Source organism: Malania oleifera, chromosome 4, assembly GCF_029873635.1.
Source record: "Malania oleifera isolate guangnan ecotype guangnan chromosome 4, ASM2987363v1, whole genome shotgun sequence".
Taxonomy (NCBI): domain Eukaryota; kingdom Viridiplantae; phylum Streptophyta; class Magnoliopsida; order Santalales; family Ximeniaceae; genus Malania; species Malania oleifera.
Window position 1 is genome coordinate 48,612,269 of NC_080420.1, and position 20,784 is coordinate 48,633,052.

General features: G+C 36.8%; 1 protein-coding gene across 2 annotated transcripts in view; it reads left to right on the forward strand.

Annotated features, from left to right (window-relative positions):
- Positions 1 to 266: 266 nt before the first annotated feature.
- Positions 267 to 20,784, forward strand: part of LOC131153327 (SEC12-like protein 2) — a 42,293-nt gene continuing 21,775 nt past the window's right edge. For both annotated transcript variants that reach the window (XM_058105553.1, XM_058105554.1), the window contains exons 1-2: positions 267 to 624; positions 1,256 to 1,350. In XM_058105553.1, the coding sequence (XP_057961536.1) occupies positions 340 to 624; positions 1,256 to 1,350 (380 nt within the window). In that variant the 5' untranslated portion in view covers positions 267 to 339. The remainder of the gene's footprint in view (positions 625 to 1,255; positions 1,351 to 20,784) is intronic.

The window sequence follows — 20,784 nt, forward strand, 5'->3', positions numbered from 1 at the left end:
AAATATATTTATTGACTCAAACAATTATAGTTATTTATTTTTCTATTATAACATTTTCAATTTGTTTTTACATTTTTTATATTTAAATCATATTCTTTTGTTGATATTTGATTTAGAGACAAAACTTAGTATTTATTTGATTAATTTTTAATTTCTACTAATTTTTATAAATATTAACCAAATTGTTAATTACTTTATTTTTGGTTTTTAATTTTTATTTTTATATTTTTTGATATAATACTAAACAACTCCTTAGTTACCTCGAATGGAATAAAATAGCAGGTCTCCCTCTCAAGAACCATTCGCAAGTCTCCCACTCTCTCTCTCTCTCCGACACAAATGGGGAAGAGCAAGGTTTCAGATCCTCCATGCTGCCAGAAGTACGGCGTCCCACTGTATGGAGCTGCGTGGGCTCCACGCCACATACGATCGGAGCTTCTTCCGAAAGAACCAGACCAAGCAGATGATCCCGTTTCCGGCGATGAATCGCCGCCGTCGGATGTCATTGCCGCCAACAACTATCTGGTGTTCGCCGGCGGTGGTGGGGAAGGCCGCAGCGGCATCCCCAACGACGTCCTTCTCTCCCAATTTGATTTCGTCTCCAATTCCCTCTCCGATCAGCCTGTAAGCACAACTACCCAGTTATATGTCCGAGTTGCTCTTGCATCGTATTAGTTAGCTTGTTTGTTTCTTTAATTGGTTGGATCGCTGTCAAGGAGCACCTGTCAAGTAGTTCAGTGTTATTTCCGCAGTTTCAGAAAATGAAAGATTGCTTATGGTTGCTTGTCTGGTCGTGTCACATTATCAATGCAATTATATCACATTATATGTGCACATGTGTTTCTCTATGGATAAATGATGTGTTAGGCAGCTCTTTCATGCATTGTTCCGACTACATCATGTTACACATGCATTTGTAGCTACTTATGATGGGTTGATGTCTGGTCATACAGTATTGTTCAATCATTTTTATCTTAAAATTTCCTGATTTGTGGATTGTTCAATTTCTGTATAATACAGTAACTAACTGACATAAAATACATGCCTCAGGTTTGTATTTGAATATGAAGAACACTTGGTATAGCAACCTGTTGTTCAGCTGATTATTAATTGTATAAATGTTATTGCTCCTTGCTGAGTGGTATTGTAGATGCTCTAGGTCGCTTGTTGTTTCGAGTCTTTCGGCAATTTTAGTTTTAACTTAGGTGGTGGTTGCTGTTGTGGTTGTTTATGCTTTTTATTAATGTTGTTTCAGGTGGCTAAGCTTGGACTAGGTTCTGATTTGCCTTACAGAATGGCTGTGCACCCAGGTGGAGAAGGTGTTATTTGTGCATTACCAAAAAGTTGCAGGTAATTCTCCTCTCCATCCTTTGCTCTAGACAAAAATTTATGCTCCACTCAAAATCTTTAACGAAGTTCTCATATGGGTCAATGTATGTGTTCCGAAGTAACGAACAAAATGTATTTATTAGTTCTGGATTTTGGACTTGAATAATTCTTTTGAAGGATTTGAAGGGATGCTTGTGATATTCTATCATCTTGGCAAATGATGATTACAGTAGCTTTGTATCCAAGCCATAGGGTTAAATTTTTTCTCCTTTATTCTCCCTTAATCTATTCAATTTTTATTCTTAGGTCCTAGTTACTATATTGTCTAAGAGGGGGTGTCTGCAAGACTAATTTTATGACAATTACTTGTGATGCTAGGCTGGGCAGTACAAGCTCCCCCATGGCTTAATACTGAGTTCTTGAAGCAATAAAACAGGTAACTAACGGAATAGTACTAGGAAAATGAGGAGGGAACTTCATTTATTGACTTTCCAGGGTTTGTAACCTCAAAGAGAACTCAAATTATAAATTTATTTAAAGAAATTTGAGAAAAAATGAAACTGCAGCCTCCAAGAGAGGGTTTTATGTTGGGTCTTAAATAAACCCTAAAGTCCCAACCTTTAGTTTTCCTTGAGCACTTTTAATTTTTGCCCTTCATTTATTTACAGAAGAATAGGACAAAATAGTCTATATAAAAAGTTGAAAAGACATAAAAGCCCCCAAAAAAGAATGAGTTGCTGTGAATGATACTGTTACAGTAACGTAAACTGTAAATGCTACAGTAAGTGGGCAGTAAATCCTGCTATTTGGCCTTCCTTTTAGACTTGGATGCTTGGCCTTCTTTTTGGATTTGGATGCCCTTGCATCAAATTGTCTCTAAAATGGATGCAAGTGACTGGAATACTTGGACTTCTTGTTGTTTCGCATTGACGATCTTGTGATTACTTCATTATCATTATAACTGTTTTTTTTTTTTTTCCGGAGGTATAAAATGGAGAATCCACTAAAAGGGACACCAAAGGGGGTGCCAACCCAAGGACAAAAATTGACTTACAGACCAAAAAATCAACGAAGAACAGTTTGGTGATCTACAGACTGCAATGCTATCCTGATATACAAAAAAACAAAGAAGATATTTTAACAATGTATCTTGATAATTAAGAATGAAGTTTCAAATACCTCTGAGGCTATGGCTGCCCAAGACAATAAAATTACAAAAGCCCCTTCCATAACTTTCTAGTCCATCTGGAGTGGAAAAAGATATGTTTTAATCTGACTCAGCCTCCTCATTGTGTAGACAATGCCTGTAAACCCTGATACTTCCCCTTCTTCATCAATTAGCAATGTTTAAAATTCTTTTTGAACTGACTAATTTTAATGAGGCATGCACCTTTCGAAGCAATTTTCTATGAAAAATTATTCAGTTCCAGCTCGGCATATCTTTCTAATCTCTTGAAAATCAGAGCTCATTTTGAATTTTACCTTTGAAGTGGGGCCAGACTCCTTATGTAGATCCACTGCCTTTCTATACAAAACTGAGACATTTGAAAAAGCCTCCACTTTCCAGTCCTGAGTGTGCCTTTCGAAAGTTGTATTCCACACTACACCATCTTCAGTACTTGAAACACAAGAACTGATCAGTAGATCGTTATGTTTTGTCAGCTCAAAAATTTCCATGAAACATTCAGCAAAGCCCCATTCCCACCTCAACCATCATGCTGAAAAGCCACCAACTCACTATTCTGAACAATAAAGTTTGCAGTAGATCCAAGGTTATTAAAATTGGGATCCTACATGGGATCTCCAAAAGGATTAGCGGGGTCAGCTCATATGATCGGATCGTGTATCTTAAGATTCTACTAATAATATAAAATATACATAAAATTGCATTTATATGTTATTTTTCATAAATTTAAGTACTATGAACCTAAAGAATTTTCTTTTTATTGTTCAAGACCGATAAAGTAACAAGGAGCGTATATGATAGAGCTCTCATGTAACAATGAGATCACTTGTTCAAATTGTTGCATTCTTAAATCGAGCCATGTATAATGAAAAAGGAATAAATATCTAATTTTTAACACAAATTAGTTAATAAACAACTCTACAATATGAGCATCTATACGTGCACACACACATGCACACACATGCACACACATGCACACACACACACACACACACACACACACACACACATATATATAAAGCTAGCTCCTTAACACTTGTGTCAACATTCAAGCCACTTTTTGGTTCATTAGTATCTTTGAGATCTCATGGATGACTTCATCAAGCTCATCATTAAAACCATCATCATTATTACATCAATTGCATTAGTGTATTAGATACGTGTAAATATCCTAAACTTAGATATCAATGTTTGAAGTTTGAACTAGTTAATGATCATCAATCTAAAAACAAAATTTTGAGTCTATAATCTTTTTCGATATTAGATAAATCAAATCACTTCTTTAGTTGTCCATTCCTTATACAAGTTAGATAGGACAAACATCGAGCCTATAGTACAAGTAAATTGGTAAAAATTTTAAAGTATAATGTATCATGGAATCTACAACAAGTCTACTGCCCCAGCTATCCTATCAATCATACAAATCCTACTAGGATCCTATTCCTATACTACCCTAAGCAATTCTAGCAGGATTAGGATCATTTTGGATCATAGGACTGTAGTATGATGCTATGATTTGGATCACGATTTTTGCAGCCATAATTTGATCAAATGCGCCCTTTTCTAATCCATTTCGACACCCCCGCATTGTAAGCTTCCTTTCCCTCTCTTTTGTCCAACCCTTCCTCTCAAGCCTAGTATTTGATCTCTAGAACTCGCTCGCACATGCTATTCTTCTCCACCAACTCCACTTCCCAAGAAGAAATGAGGCCTTTAATGCCTAAATCTCCTCTTAGTGGGTTGTTTGAGCTCCCCATTTAATCACATGATATTTGAATTCCTTTCCAAAGGAATATTTTTTCATAAATCTTTTAACCTCCTAGTCACCAAACATGTAATAGGAAAAAAGAGACATAAAATAATGGGAAGATTTGTATTGCTACTTTAGTAAGGTAAGCCATCCTTCCTTAGAGAGGACTTTACTCTTTTCCCTTGAAAGCTTCCTCTTGAACTTCACCGTCATTGAGTTCTAAATCCTCCATCCCTTAAATTTAGCTCTCAAAAGCAAACTCAATGGTCAATGAAAGATATCCCACCTTGCTTCCCAAAACCTCCTTCAAAAGCCCTTGACTAACCCCCTCTCTCGAGGGTAATCAGTTTCACAAATGTTGATCTTATGACTGGAACCACTTCAAAATATACAAAGAAGCATCTCAAGTTTAAGATTGCTCCACCTAGGCCACACAACACATAATAATGTCATCTGTGAAAAAAATATGGGACATACATTACCCTACCCCCCTTACCAATGCACTACCTTTTTAATAGGCAGACCCCATTGCCTTTTAAAGCATTTTGCTTTAAACTTGCACTACTAAGATGAAAAGAAAATGTGTCGGTGGATCACCTTGTTGGTGGCTCCTTGAGGATGAAAGAAGTCTTGAAGGGGCTTCCATCAACAAGAATAGAGATGAGAGAAACATGAAATCAAAGTGCACTTAATCCATTTGCATAATAAATCACCAAAACTCATCTTCTTTGTCACATAAATGAGATCTCGAGAAAAAAAATATGTGATGAAAAAGGAGATCCCAACAAAAATCATTATATGCCTTTTTTTTCATCAAGCATAACAGTCCCTTCCACAACCTCATTGGCAACTAAAGCTGCATCTAAGACCTGCTTTCCACTAAAGCATTTTAGAAGACCCTGACAATTTTCCAACTATCTTCTTTAATCTAGAGGCACTTTTGAGATGGTTTTTGTATGTGCTCCGCACAAGACTAATAAGGCAAAAATCCTTTGTATTGACCACAATGCGCTTCTTGGGAAACAACTAACAAAGCAACAAAAAAAGTTGAATTTAAGCTATTGAAAAACACTTTTTACCTGTGCAGCTCTTCAATTGCATTTAATCTCTTCTCAAAACATCCTAGTTTCCTTACCGAAAAAGGTTGCAATCATAATTATTGATGTTCTTCATATCTGCACTTTCTAAAGATGCACTTTATTCATAAACTTCCAAGCATGCAATTCATATCAATTTGGGATGTATCAGAATCTTGTGATATATTGGGGATATGGCCTGTGTGCATCTATCACCAATGGTCAATTTAAAGGGTGTTTCTATTTTTGAGGATTATGGAATAGGCAATGAAGGACAGAATATTACAATGTTTCAGTGCTTAGTGCACTGTTTCTCTTATCCCCATATATATAGATGTCCTCTAGATGCGGCGATCTACAACCAGAAAGACTACAATAGAGCTGCCGGCCAATCCCTTTGGAGGTCAGACGGTGATAAACCCAAAAAAGAAGAAAGCCAAGAATGGGCCCAAAACAAAGCCAAGAACGCCACTCCATCCCGAAAGAAACCAGGACAAGTTATGCAGCCCTTGAAGATTCTGGCATTCCTCTTTGATCCAAAAAGTCCATAAGATAGCAAATATTGCATCACTCCAATAAACAGCCTTTCTACTTGAGCCAAAACTTTGATGCCTCATGAGAAAACGATCTCCCAAATTCGGAGATGCCACCCAAGCTTGACCAAGTAAGAGGAGAGAGCATTCCAAAGATGGAATGCCACCTTACAATGCAAAAAAGGGCGAACATTTGTTTTGTTGGAATTACAGCACATCAAGAACATGTCAGGATGAATATATATGTAGAGCCTTCTTATCTCAAGCATATCATGTGAAGTAATCCTATTCAGAGATGGAGATCCTAATCTTCCAAGGATCCTTAGCTTTCCAAATGATGACGAGGATTGTATTTTCCTCTTGGGTCTTTAGTGTGTGAATGTAGTGAGATAGATATAAAAGCTCAATTATTGCAGGATTAGGTGGGTTTGTGGTTATCAAACCTGGCAAGCAAAGAAGTTTGTTTGGATGGCAGTATAAGCAAGGCTAAGAAGGAGGCAATGACAAGTAGCGAGAACTTTTCAGTGCTCTATCGACTATAATGGAAAGGGATTGAGAAGGGATTTCTAAGTTAGCGTTTTTTAGGTCTTTTTCTTATTTGTTATGTACTTGTTTTTCAGTTCTCCTTTTTAGTTTTCCTTTTTGAGGATTTCTTGCCCTCTATTGATCGTATTTTCTTTCTCTTCTAATAAATCTTCTTTTTTATTCCATATTTTTATGTAAAAGAAGGATGGGACTTATGAAGCTTTCTAGTTTTCCAATAAAATCTCAGCAATCTAACAGCAATTGTTGGTAGTGAATATGTGTGTATATATATATATATACATACATACATATATTGTTGTAAAGTTAGAGATAGAGGAGAGGAAGAAAAGAAGGCAAGAGAAAGGAGGTGGCAGTTTTCCGGAGCATTGTTCAGCTCCAGGTCTGTCCTCTTATATTACTAATAATAAAAATACTTGAAAGACAAAAACATGCCTTCTTACACCACATAATTTTTAAAATAGCCTGTCTCTTAACACGCAGGCATGCACATATGTATTTATGTATGTTGTGTATATATATATATATATATGTGTGTGTGTGTGTGTGTCTATATATATTTGGAAACTCAAGATGAGCTTCACTATCATTATGCCATATGTCAAACTATGCTCATTTGTTCTTCTTTCCATAGTTCAACTATTTATGTAATGTTTGTTTTTTGTGTGCCAATTTTATTTTCTAACAATTTTTTATATGTCCATGTTTTCATTAATCATTAATCATTAATTCTCTCCTTTATATTTCAAATTTTCAATGCATCTATACATATTCCCATATCTATTTCTCACTTTGCATCTCTTTATATTTCAGATTTTAAATGTGTTTCTAACTCTAAATTTTGAAGCATCTTTGCATTTCTGTCATAATATAATTTTCTATTGATTATTGATATGTCCGCTTTATTTTCCATGCATCTTTTCATTGGTCATTACTTCTATTTTATTATTTTAATGCTTCTTTACAATTTACATATTCCATATTTTGATGCATCTTTGCATTTAGTATGCATTTTTTACATTTTTTGTGTACTTCTTTGTTGGTATACTAATCACTAAGATATTGCAAAACAAGGACAAATCAATGCAATAGCATTTTTTGAGAAGAAGAGCTATTACAACTACTTGTGTGGTAGCAGCAACATTTTAAATGAGTGATGACAACTTTTTGGTTGGAAAGACTCCTTTCTGATGGTGCCATGTCGTGATCAATAATTGTGTGTGAGAGAGTGATCCACGTTTTTTTTTTTTTTTTTAATTTTAAAGTTTTCTTCTTCTTTTTTTTGTTTTTTCTTTAGTTTACATTGAAATAATAATTTGGGTTTTTGATTGTGTTCCACTACAAATTAATTTCAAAAAATTTTGCGCATGAGATGTTTGTTAAAATATTTGACGTCATTGTTGTTTTTGTTTGAGTGGGAAATTTGTTTGTTTTGAATTAAATATGTCAATTCTTTAAAAAAAAAATATTTGTTTGGAGCTACAAATTTTAGGAGTTTGATATGATTGTAAAAAATTATGAAAACAAAAGGTAAAAACAAAAAAACTAGAAGCTAGTAGCAGGTTTCACAGTCTGAGTATTTCACACCTTTGTGAAGGTGCGTGCGGTGCTAGTTAAAACACTTTTGTTTAACTAGTCAGCCTAGTGTTTACTATGATTTACTAATAGTACACTTTCATAGTCATTCAAATAAGTGTAAGCGGAAGCAGTAGGAAACTTATGAAAGAAATGGCATGCAAGCAGTAAACATTGGAGCAACATAATTCATTAATCAACACCTCCGTTAACAATGTCTATCTAGCGAGGGAGGCAAGTATGCTAAACATGTTTACAATAGCTAGTGAGTTTTAAAAGTTGATGAACACTCACTTTCCCCTGAAGAGCTTTCTATGCAAATCTCATTTTAGCACTAGGAAACATCAATATGAACGAGGAGTCATACTCCCCTTTTTAGCCTAGGAAAAAACTGTCTCTGAAAAACCCTACACTAGTATTTACATGATAGAAACCCATCCTAAACACACGAGACAAGCGGTCACAAGCAAGTATAATGCCTTGAACAAGCTCAGCTTATGACGCTCCCCCACTTATGCAGTTGATGTCCTCGTAGACTTTGACGCTAGGTACATTTTAACTTTGTCCACGAATAGTTGCATATCTTCTACAAAAACCCAACTAATTTCTTCGTCGCAAAGGCCTTTCCACTTCACTAAGAACTCTTGCCGCTTCTTCCTTGAGGATGTAAACTCTTTGTTTGCAAGGATGTCTTGAACTTCTTGTCCGTTGAGTTGCATTTTCTTCGCTTCTATTCTAGTTGACTGAATTTTGCTTGGATCATCGGTGTCGGCATTGAACGGCTTGCGAAGCTGACGTGAAGCACAGGATGCACTTTCATCGAAGCCGAAGGGGCAATTCTATAGAATGCCTTCTCGATTTTGGCCAGTATGGGGACTAGTCCTTTATATTTACAAAGCAGCCTCCAATCTCATCCTCTTAGTGACCTGATCTGTTCAGGGTTAAGCTTAACAAGCACTAAATAAGGCTGTAATCGGTTTTATTCAGTTCGGTCATTAACAAAACCGAACACCAAACCAAAATTTTCAGTTTAAAATTTCATAAACCGATATCGAACTGTGAATTGCCTATTTTTAAAAAACCAAACTGTCAATTTTCCAGTTTGGTTCGACTAAACTTTGGTTTTCAAAAATTTTAAATTTAAATTATAACAAACTCGCCTGCAAGCCGCAGCCCATACCGAAGACATGGGCCTTGCTTGTAAAATTGAAGGTTGAAAAGGAGGGAGGGGTGGAGTTGGTATTTATAGGAAGGGAAACTAATTCCCTTCGCATGTGCTATTGATGTGGGATGAGAAAAGTGAGGCATTTTGAGCAATTGAGCAGCAGTGCTTGTGTTTCCTGGGATTGAAGAAGGAAGCATGGATCTGGTGATATGGAAGAGGAGCGTTTCATGACGAGATCCCAGAGTAGTGACGACTGACGAGCACATATTTAGGGGCTGCACATATATTAAACTCAATCTCATGTTCCACACCCCGTCGTGGAGGCAAGTTGTGAGGTAGCTTCATGGTATTAAATAACGGCCGTTACGTAACGGAAAAACAGGTCTCCGATACCGTTTCGGGCCGCATTAGCGGCGAGCCAAAAATTCACATGGGTAACGGCCGTTACACTAACATTACGGAATGTAACGTCCGTTACGTAGCTTCGAGCCTTCGAACCCGTACATTTGTCGTCCGCAAGGTGAGTTCAGTTCTCTCTTCACCTGAATCACTCTTCGATTCTTCGTCTCCTTCATACGTACAACTTCGATCTACTGATCTGAAGCTTCGAAATCCCTAAAACCCCCAAAATCTGCTTCGTACAGCTTCGTCTCCCTCAATCCGTCATTCGTCTCCTTCGTCCAAGAACCCAAAAATCAGCAAGCCTTCGATTCCTCCAAAATTTGGAGGCTTGCAGGTTGCAGTTGCAGCAGGCCAGCAGCTCTCTCGCAGTCGCAGGCTCGCAGCTTCCGTGGGAGTGGGAGTCGGGAGTGGGTATTGGGCAAGTGGTAATTGGGTAGTGGGTGGTGGCCAATGGGTATGTAATATGTATGTTGTTTTATTATTTCAATTTATGCTTTATTGCTTAATAATTTATTCTGTTTAATTATTTCAATTTATGCTTTATTGCTTTATATAAATTGTAAATTTCAGTTTATATAATTAGTATATAAATTGTAAATTTCAATTCATTTAATTAGTATATAAATTGTAAATTTCAGTTTTAAATTTAGTTTGTTTTATTATTTCAATTTATAGTTTATATAAATTATAATTTATTATTTAATTAGAATACAAATTAAAAATTATAAATTATTAATGATTATATAAGTAAAATTTATTAATTAAAATAAAAAAATTAGTATAAAGTTTTTAAAATATAAAATTTATAGAGTTACTTAGACTCTTAGAGAATTAGAACCTAGAACTTAAAACTTAGAAACTTAGAGTACAGATTTAGTAAAAAATTATTAACTAATATTCTACATATTTATTTTTTAAAATACCTTGAGGTCCTTGACAATTAATAATTTAATATTAGATCTACAATTTATAATAAATTCTAATTTGTACACAATTAGTCAAGTCTCAACTCTTGAGTGACTCAAGTTCAAGTCTATTACCATTTAAATAATTAAATTGTAAGATTTACAATTACATATTTATTTTTTTAAATTGTAAATTTTAAAGTAATGTAAATTATTAAAAAATATGTTTTTTTTTGTAAACAGTGCACTAAAATTAATATAAAAATCATAATGCCTATAAAAAAGCATTTGTAGGTTGAATGAAGACCTTTAAAATTCATTAAAAATCATGTATTAATGGATTTCATGCTTATTTTTCGATTTTGGCATGGTTGTGCATGCGTGAAAAAAATTCACGACCGTTACGCCCGCTTCCCGTTACATAACACCCGCGTCTCCCGCGTCCCGCGACACCCGCGACCATTACGCGACGTTACCCGTGACCGCGATTTCGAACCATGGGTAGCTTATCCGACACCACCTCCTTGTACTTATCCAACATAGCTTGGATGGTCATAGGCATCGGCTCTTGGTCGACTTCTTCCTCTATCACCATCGTGGCAAGGTACGTCTATTCACCCCTTCTCAATCCCTTCTTGAGTGGCATGGCCGATAGGAACTTCTCATCGTCACCTTTCTTTCAAAACGGCTTGCACCATGCAAAGTGATCTCCCATTAGACATAGTGAACTAGCAAAAGGCATCGAAACTGCCTTAATCTCCCTTAGGAATTCCATTCCCAAAATGACTTTAAAGTCATCTAGATACTTTTGTGAAATTTGCATGTCCTGCCCACTACTCAAGCTTCACAGTGATTTGCTTGGTTACTCCTCGACTAGGTTGAGCTACGGAGTTCACCACTTTCATGCGTCCTGAATCCTTTTCCAAGGATAAGTCGAGTCTCCCTGTTTCTACCCGTGAAATAAATTTATGCGTAGCTCCGATATCCCTGTAGCACGGGTACTCTTCTCATTGATCCTCGAGTCCACAAACATCAACTCTTTTGCCTATGTAACTTTTGGTGCTTTTGCTTGTTTCCCCAATGCGTTCACTAGCCGCATTGCACCCATCCTTGAGGTATCCTCCTCATCCTCATCATCCTCTACTGTCCCCTCTGTGATGGAAGCTTATAAGACATTAAGTGATGACTTATGAGGGTATTTAGCAACTCAGTGGGGGCCTCGTCATAAATAGCATGAAATTTTACCCTTTCCATTTGGTGTGTTGGACCCGCAAGACAACGAAGCTTCCTTTGAAGTTGATGCCTTACTATTGGCTCCCCCACTTTTGGGTTTGCCCTTCTTGAAAGGCTTTTCATAGTTTCCACCCATGCCACTCTCCTTGGACGAAGCGGAATTATCTCCAACATAGTTAGTCAAAACGTTCTGTGGCAGCTTATGCAGTAGACAAGTCTTGAACTCTATCTATGAAGTTCAATCCTTGCCTACAGTTTCAAACCCTCAAGAAAATAGAACAACTTGTCCTTCTCTGCATGGATATAGAGAAGGTGAGAGCATAGTAGTCAGAGGTGCGAGGCGAGCCGAGGCGCAAAGGGTCTTTGAAGCCGAGGCGCGAGGCGAAGGCGCGTGCCTTACGAAGGTGAGGCGCACAATTATTAAAATGGTGTAAAATATCTATTTAGGGTAATTTATATATGAACATATGAATATCTAGTGATATTAGAATTTAAAATGCCAAAAAATTCAATAAAAAAATTGGAAATTTAATAAAATTGCCAAGACGAAGCCCAAAAGCATCAACAATTCAACATAGTTCAACATCAGAAGAAAAGAGTACAATAAAAGATTTCAAAATATAAAATCTAAAAATCCTCCTCAATCATCACTCATCACTCATCATCAACTAAGTCGGTGAAGATATCATTTTTCTTCCTCTTCATCATCAAAACTATTTTCTCCAACATCTTTTTCCTCTTCCGTCTCCTCTGCACTATCCACTTGGATTTCATCCTCATCTACAAGTTCCAACATTGTGGTCCGACCCCTAGCACTAGTTGCACTACTAGATGAAGCCCTTCCTCTTCCTTTAGACGATGATGGCATATTTGTACTTATTCTTGATCTAGTGTGATGCGGGGGGTTATTTAGTCCAGCAGGTCTAGCAACAGAATCCCAAGTCAAATTATCATCTTCAAACACAAGTTCATCATCCTCATCAGAATCACCATCCATCCTACCAATCAACCACTCATTACCATCATCAATGTCCTTTAGGAGGATGAGATCAATGGTGTCACATTTGTCGTATCGACGCCTCAGAGTTCGATTATATTTCACAAATACCAAATCATTCAAGCGTTGCTGGGATAGCCTATTTCTCCTTTTGCTATGAAGCTGCAAAAAGTTTAAAGTAATATGGTTAATAATGATTCTAAAAAGCAGTAGATTGGTAGTTCTTGTTCTTTAATAATTAATCCATGATATACTAATGACTTACATGTTGGAATATGCTCTAATTTCTTTCGCAGCCGGTAGCACTACACGTGAGGCTAAGAATTTAACAGCAAACTTTTGCAAGTTTGGAGTTGTTGATCTATATGCCATCCACCATTGCGCTGTTATAAAATAAATTTTAAATGAACACCTACTAGGTAAATAGCAAAAATAATATTCAAAAATGAAGAGGTAGTACAAATGCCACTTTACCTGGTGCTTTTGTCTTCCTTTGTCTCTGCCAAACTAATTCCAAAGACGCCACTAGCGGCATTGTATTTTTCCAACTCATTTGAAACTTTACCTTGCATTTCAATAGTTGGCAGTAACCTTCCAATACATTTGTACAAACCCATCATAATTTCTTCATCTTGCAAAATGTTGAGGTTTGAATAGAAAAATTCTGGATTCAAGTAGTGTGTAGCATGCAACGGTTGATGGAGTTGGCATCCCCACCTCGTATCAATAATTTCAAATGCCTCCTTGAATTTATCCTCTCTCTCACCAAAAGCCTTAGCTATGGCTTCCTTAGCCCTATCCATTGCTTCATAAATATATCCCATTGTAGGCTTCTTTTCCCCATCAACCAAACGGAGTGCACGAACAAGTGGACCTGTTAACTTAAGAGCATAGACGATGGTACTCCAAAAAGTAGGCATCAAAACAATAGTAGCTGCTCTTTTGCCAGCCACCTCCTTTGCCCATTTAGTAGTATTCCAATCTTCAGAAGTAAACATCTTACTCAAATTGTTCTTTTGAAGATGGATTGAACGAAGGGTGATGAAGGCAGTTGCAAATCTTGTAACTGCAGGTCTTAGTAACTCCTTCCTCCAGTGAACCATCTCATCAAGTTGACAACGCCAACACGATTATAGATATAGCCATTCAAAAAAATTGCCCTTTTCAAAGTTGTATGAATTGAAGGCATCTTCCCAATATCCTCCAAAATTAAATCAATGCAATGAGTAGTACACGGTATCCAATATAAATGTGGCCTCTTTGCTTCCAACAATCTCCCTGTTGAAAAATCAAGGAATGAAGCCATTAAAATATTAAAATAAACAATATATACACTATAGAAAGTAGTTCTAAAAATAAGTTCTTACCTGCTGTAACATAGTTTGACGCATTGTCAGTTACCACTTGAATCACATTTGATTCTCCAATTTCTTCGACCATCTCATCAAGTAATTTATACATTCTATCTGCATTCTTGACAATATTAGAAGCATCAATAGACTTGATGAATACTGATCCCCTTGGAGAGTTCACTAAAAAGTTGACTATGTCCTTATTAGCAACTGAATCTCTCCAACCATTAGACATAATTGAGTAGCCATATTTTGTCCATTCCTCCTTATGGACCTTCAACAACTCTTTCATTCGACTAACTTCCTCCTTTAGGTAAGGAACTCTCACTTCATGATAGCTAAGTGGCTTTATTCCAGGACCATATTGTCCAATCGATTCAAGTGCCACTGCAAAGCTGCTCAAACGTACAGCATTAAATGGTATCCCAGCATCATACATCCACCTAGCAAAATCTCTCATTGCCTTTTTTCTTAGTTCTTTCTTGCACGCTTCATTTATTGATGTTTGCTTCATCTTCCCTTCTTTCCTAGCTTGAACCGCTTTCTTTGGATCGGGAGTAAAAAACAAGTCTATAGGCCCCTTCTCTTTTGGTTTCTTCAAGTTGGATTGGTATGATCTTTTACTTCCATCACTAGTAAACACTCTCTTGCCACAAATGTCAATTTCTTGAACTTCATCTTCTTCATCTTCACCGTAATGATCTATATCATCAAAGTCGGGCAATAACTCATTTTCCTCCTTTTCCATACCTTTCTTCAACATATACTCTTTAATCTCCTCACGTACATGAGCAGGGCACTTAGAGCATTCTTTCACATTTCGAAATCCTCCGACAATGTGTTGTTTTGCCCGAAATATTCCTCCCCTTGTGACTTTAGCACAAAAATTGCAAGTCAAATTATTTCTATTTTTTTTATCCTCCAAATGTGCATACTTCCATGCGGGATCTTTCTTTGCCGAGGCCTCACATCTAGATCCATTTAAGATTTTAGACTTGGTATCCCGTATCCTAACTGAAAAAACAATGCATCATATATTTAAAATTTAAGACTTACATAATGCATTTCCAAACAAATTAAAAAACAGTAGCTAAATTTCAATAAAAAGAATAAATATTATGTATTAGTTATAATTTATAAACTTACATTAATTAAACTAAATATTATAAATTAAAAAACAGTAGCTAAATTTCTGTAAAAAAAAATAAATATTATGTATTAGTTATAATTTGTAAGCTTACATTAATTAAACTTAATATTATAAATTAAAAAACAATAGCTTAATTTGTAAAAAAAATAAATATTATGTTATTAGTTATAATTTATAAGCTTACATTAATTAAACTAAATATTATAAATTAAAAAACAGTAAGCTTACATATAAAGAAGAAGAAGAAGAAGAAAAAGAGCAGGCAGCAGTCAGCAGTCAGCAGCACGCAGCAAGCATGCAGCAGGAAGAAGAAGAAGAAGAAGAAGCAGAAGAAGAAGAAGAAGAAGAAGAAGAAGAAGAAGAGAAGCAGCAGGCAACAGGATGCAAGCAGAAGAAGAAGAAGAAGAAGAAGAAGAAGAAGACTTACAAAGGTTTGAAGGCTTAAAGACGATCTCCAGCTGGTTCTAAATGTTGAAGGCGACGTGACGAACTCACGTCATGCTCGAAGGCAGTCAGACGAACTCACGACTGCTTCGAAGGCAGGCAGAAGAACTCGCGAGGGCTCCGGCTGGTTCGAAACGAAGTTGCGCAGGTCGTGCTTCTTCAAAATGTTGAAGATGAACTCACGATCCTGGTCGAAGCTCGAAGACGAAGTCGCGAAGGCTTCCGGCTGGTTCAAAGGCTCGCAAACGAACTCACGAAGGGCTTCGAAGGGTCGAAAGGGGCTAGGGCTCTGTTCGTTTGAGTCGAATGAGGGATACAAGTCTGGCTTGGGCTATTTCTCTCCTTTAAATGGCTTAAAAATACACAAGGCGCGCCTCACTGCGCCTCGCGCTTCACTGCGCCTCATCTCACCTGGGGTCGCCTCGCCCCACCTGGTATGAGGCGGCAGACTCATCACCTCACTGCGCCTTGCGCCTGAGGCGTGCTTTTAACTACTATGGGTGAGAGCTATTCAAGAATGGAGGATCCCAATGATAGTGAAGGAGCTGCATTCCTTTCTTGGTCTTGCCAACTATTATAGGAAGTTCATAAAGGGGTACTCGAGGAGAACTGTTGCTTTGACGGAACTACAAAAGAAGGGTAAGGGTTGGAACTGGACAGAGGAGTGCTAGGTAACCTTTGATGACTTGAAGGGTGCTATGATGAGAGATTTGATACTTACTCTCAGAACATTATGAAACCCTTTGAGGTACGCACAAATGCATCGGTCTACGCCCTTGGAGGATTCTTGTTTCAAAAAGGACATCTTGTTGCGTATGAGAGTCGTAAGCTTAGTGAACCGGAACAGAAGTACGCAGCTCAGGAGAAGGAAACGCTAGCAGTGATACATTGTCTCCGTTTGGCGACATTATCTATTAGGGTCAAGGTTTGTGGTGAAAACGGGTAACTCGGGTGTTAGCCACTTCGTCATATAGTCGAATTTCACGCCCAAACAGGGCCAATGCCACGAATTCATGGAAGAATTTGATTTCTCATTTGATCACTTGGTGGGGTGCATGAATCAAGTTGCTAATGCACTGAGTAGGAAGGTTGAGCTGGCAACCTTATAAATGGTTGACGATGAGTACCGTTACCACGATGATGCAAGAGCATATCAAGGAGAACCTAGCCAAAGATCCAATCATGCAGAACCTTATGAAGTTGATAGAAAAGGGAAAAGCATGTCAATTTTGGATGGAAGACGGATTGCTGATGACCTATGGTAGCCGGCTCTTTGTGCCTAGAGATCTGAGGAAGACATTGCGGAGAGAGTGGCATGATACCATGTAAGCCGGATGTCCACAATAAGAGCGCACTTTGGCATTATTGAAGCAGAGGTATTATTGGCCGCACATGCGTGATGATGTGGTTGATTATGCTTGGACTTGTCTCACCTACCAACAAGACAAGGTGGAGCGGGAAAAGATTGCAAGGTTATTGGAGCCCTTACCTATACCATCCAGACCGTGGGAAAGTGTCTAACTGGACATCATCACCAACTTGCCCAGAGTGGGAGATCAAGGGTCTATGCTTGTGATTATAGATAAGTTTTCGACATATGGTACCTTTATACCTGCACCAAAGTACTATTCAACAGGGGAGATGGCACAACTATTCTTCAAGCATATTGTAAATTATTGGGGTATTCCCCAAGATATTATCATTGAACGAGACGTAAGGTTTATTGGCAACTTCTAAACAAAATTTTTCAAAATCCTCGGTTCACAACTTGACATCTCTTTGAGCTACCATCCACAGATAAACGGGGAGATTCAATGGGATACTAGAAAAGTACTTACGCCGCTTCATCAATGCCAATCAGAAGAATTGAGTGCAACTACTTGATGTGACATAGTTTTGTTTCGATGCCCAAGAGAGCTTTACCACCAACAAGAGTCCTTTTGAGCTTGTTACAGGTCAGCAGCCACTGTTACCTCACACAATGGACAAGCCATACAGAGGAAAGAGTCCTAGAGTGTACATCATCACCAAAGAATGGAGACCAATGCAGAGATTGCTCGAGCCTATCTGGAGAAAAGCTTCTAAGCGAATGACGAAGTGGGTAGATTAGGGGAGAAGACTACAACACTTCAACGTGAGTAACTTGGTGCTTGTTAAGCTTAATCCTAAACAAATCAGGTCACTATGAGGACGAGATAGGAGACTACTTTGTAAATATATAGGACGAGTCCCCATCTTGCCCAAAATCGGGAAGGCCTTTTACAAAATTGCCCTTTCGGCTTGGATGAAAGTGATCTTGTGTTTCATGTTAGCTGCCTCAAGCCATTCAATGCCGACAACAAAGATCCAAGCAGAAGTCGGTCAACCAGAGTAGAAGTGGAGATAGTGCAACCCGACAAACAATCGCATAAGTGGGGGAGCATCATGAGCTGAGCTTGTTGCATTATGCTTGCTCGTGACTGCTTGTCTCATGTGTTTGGAATGTGTTTCCATCATGTAAATACTAGTGTTGGGTTATTTTTCAAAGATACTTTTTCCCTAGGCTATAAAGGGGAGTATGACTTCTCGATCATGTTGATGTTTGCTAGTGCCAGATTGAGAATTGAAAGCTCTTTAGGGAAGGGTGAGTGTTCATCAACTTGTAAAACTCACTAGCTATTGTAAACGTATTTAGCCTCCTTGCCTCCCTCGCTAGTCACACATTGTTAACGGAGGTGTTGATTAATGAATAACGTTGCTTCAATGTTTGCTGTTTGCATGTCATTACTTTCATAAGTTGCTTACTGTTTCCTCTTATACTTCTTTGAATGACTATGAAAGTGTTCTGTTGGTGAATCGTGGTAAACTCTAGGCTGGCTATTTAAGTAAGAGTGTTTTGGCTAGCGTTGCACGGACCTTCACAAAGGTGTGAAATATTTGATCTGTGACACCTACCTATTTGGTTAATATTTCCAAAATTTTAACAAACTAAACATCTAATTGGAAAAAAAAAAGGTTTTTTTTTTTCCAAAAATGTGATAAAAATAGAGAATAAAATTTAAAGTATTACAATAAAAATATAAATTATCCTAATTACTTTTCTTAATTATTATATTTTAAATTTTTTTTAGTGTTGCGGGAACAATCCTATTGTACATGACAAATTGACTATTGCAAGGTAAAATGTCAAAATCATTTTTTTAATTATTTTTTTTTCAATTTTTTTAAAAATTTATGAATATTTTTATTTTGATTGTATTTTAAATTCACATGTTCTTTTTTTAAAATTTTACTTAAAACTGTTTACAAAGTGAATGATTTATTAATCAAGTAATAAAATTCGAAAGCTCTCGACAAAATGATTAAATTATCAGTCTCTCATTAAGATTTCTGAAAAAATGAAAGTTTGAAGGGAGATGACCCGAGTGTTTGGGTAGGGGATTGCTTTGGTTTTTTTGCACCAAATGTTTTTTTTTTTTTTTCTCGACTTATGAAATCCTCAAGTCCTTGCACTTTCCCTTTGAATAATTTCATTTGGAATGCTAAGGTTCCTTTCAAAATAAGGGCCTTCATATGGGCCTTAGTCCTTTATCGACTTAATACCAATGGTTTGTTGTAGATGAGGAGGCCTCATAAAGATAGATATTTGTTTAATGTGCTATGATTCTAATGAAACTATCGACCATTTGTTCCTTCATTGCCGGATTTGATTTGGGTTAGGTTGTTTTTAGTCTTCGATGAGGATATGGTCTTCCTACAAACAATTGAGGCCTTCTTAAAAGTGTGTTTCAAAGGCTTTGGGAGAAGGAAATGATGGTTCTTTGGAGATTTGCTATATTTTCCATCCTTTGGACTCTTTGGATGGAATGGGATGCACGGATTTTTAATGGCAAAGCAACCCCACTCTGTATCCTGTGTGATAGAGTGGTTTTCCTTGCGTCCTTTTGGGCTCATTATTTTGGCTCTTTTAGGGACTACTTTTGTCAGACCTTCAGAGGAATTGGAGGGGAGCATTATTGTAAATTATTTTGTTTCCTTGGTTAGGAGGATCTCTTACCCTCCTCCCCTTTGTAAATTCTTCTCTCTTTTGTTAATGAATTTCTTTTTTAATTAAAAAAAGTTTAATTTTGGAATTGCTATAAAAAAAATGTTAATTTTGAAATTAGAGTATTAAATTACAGAGAGAACGGGTTGCCAAAACAAATGGAAATCATATAAAATTCATAACAAAGATTGGAAACTAACAACCTAAATTAACGCCTTATCATAATCTTACAGCAACATAGAAAATATAAATGATATCAAACAGTCCCTTAGTTAATTGTATTGGGTATCAACAGTTTTGAAAAAAAAAATTGTTATTTGACAAATAAATGTCAATTGAGATATGGGGCATACGAAGTTGCTCTTAGAAATTTTTATAATTTGAAAATGCAGAGTGATCTATAAGAATACACATCTGCATTCTAAATGGACATAAGGTTTGTTAGTGGTTAAAAAATTTATAATTTAGAAAAAAATATTATTTCCTATTCTTGCACTAAATTAAGTTGCGTTGTATGATTAGGAAATTTTTATACTATCACTTAAATGTGTTAACTAAGAATTAAGATTCAATATGAATTTGTCTTTTGAGTTAAAATTCCCGCGCTTTGTGTGGATTAAAAATTAGTTGAATTATATTTTTGAGGCAAAGAAAACTCCATATTTTGATTTGCCATTTCAGCTAAAACAATTGAATATGTTATTTACAAGTTCTTTTATTGTGTCTTTGTGAGTTATTATCATATTCTCGTGCAAATCTTTCATTTCTCATTTGATCCATGAGCTCAATGTTAGTCCTTTTATCCTTCAATTTTTGACCTGGAAAGCTAAAATTCTTTCAAAGACCCAGGCCTTTTCTTGGACTGCAATCCTTGAAAAAAAAAAAATACTAATGACTTGCTTCAGAAACAAAACCTATTAAGGCTGGTGCCTGCCCCGTGTTTGTCCCCTTTGCTTTATGAGTGGGGAAAATGGCTCTCACTTGTTTGACGTTTCTACGTTGTCCCATTGTTTGGGCTCTTTGGAATAACTTGTTTGGGTTTTTTGGTGAAAATTGGGCGTGCCCCTCCTCTTTGGAGAACTTTTTGTATTATTATGTTAGGGGTTTTGATGAGAGGAAA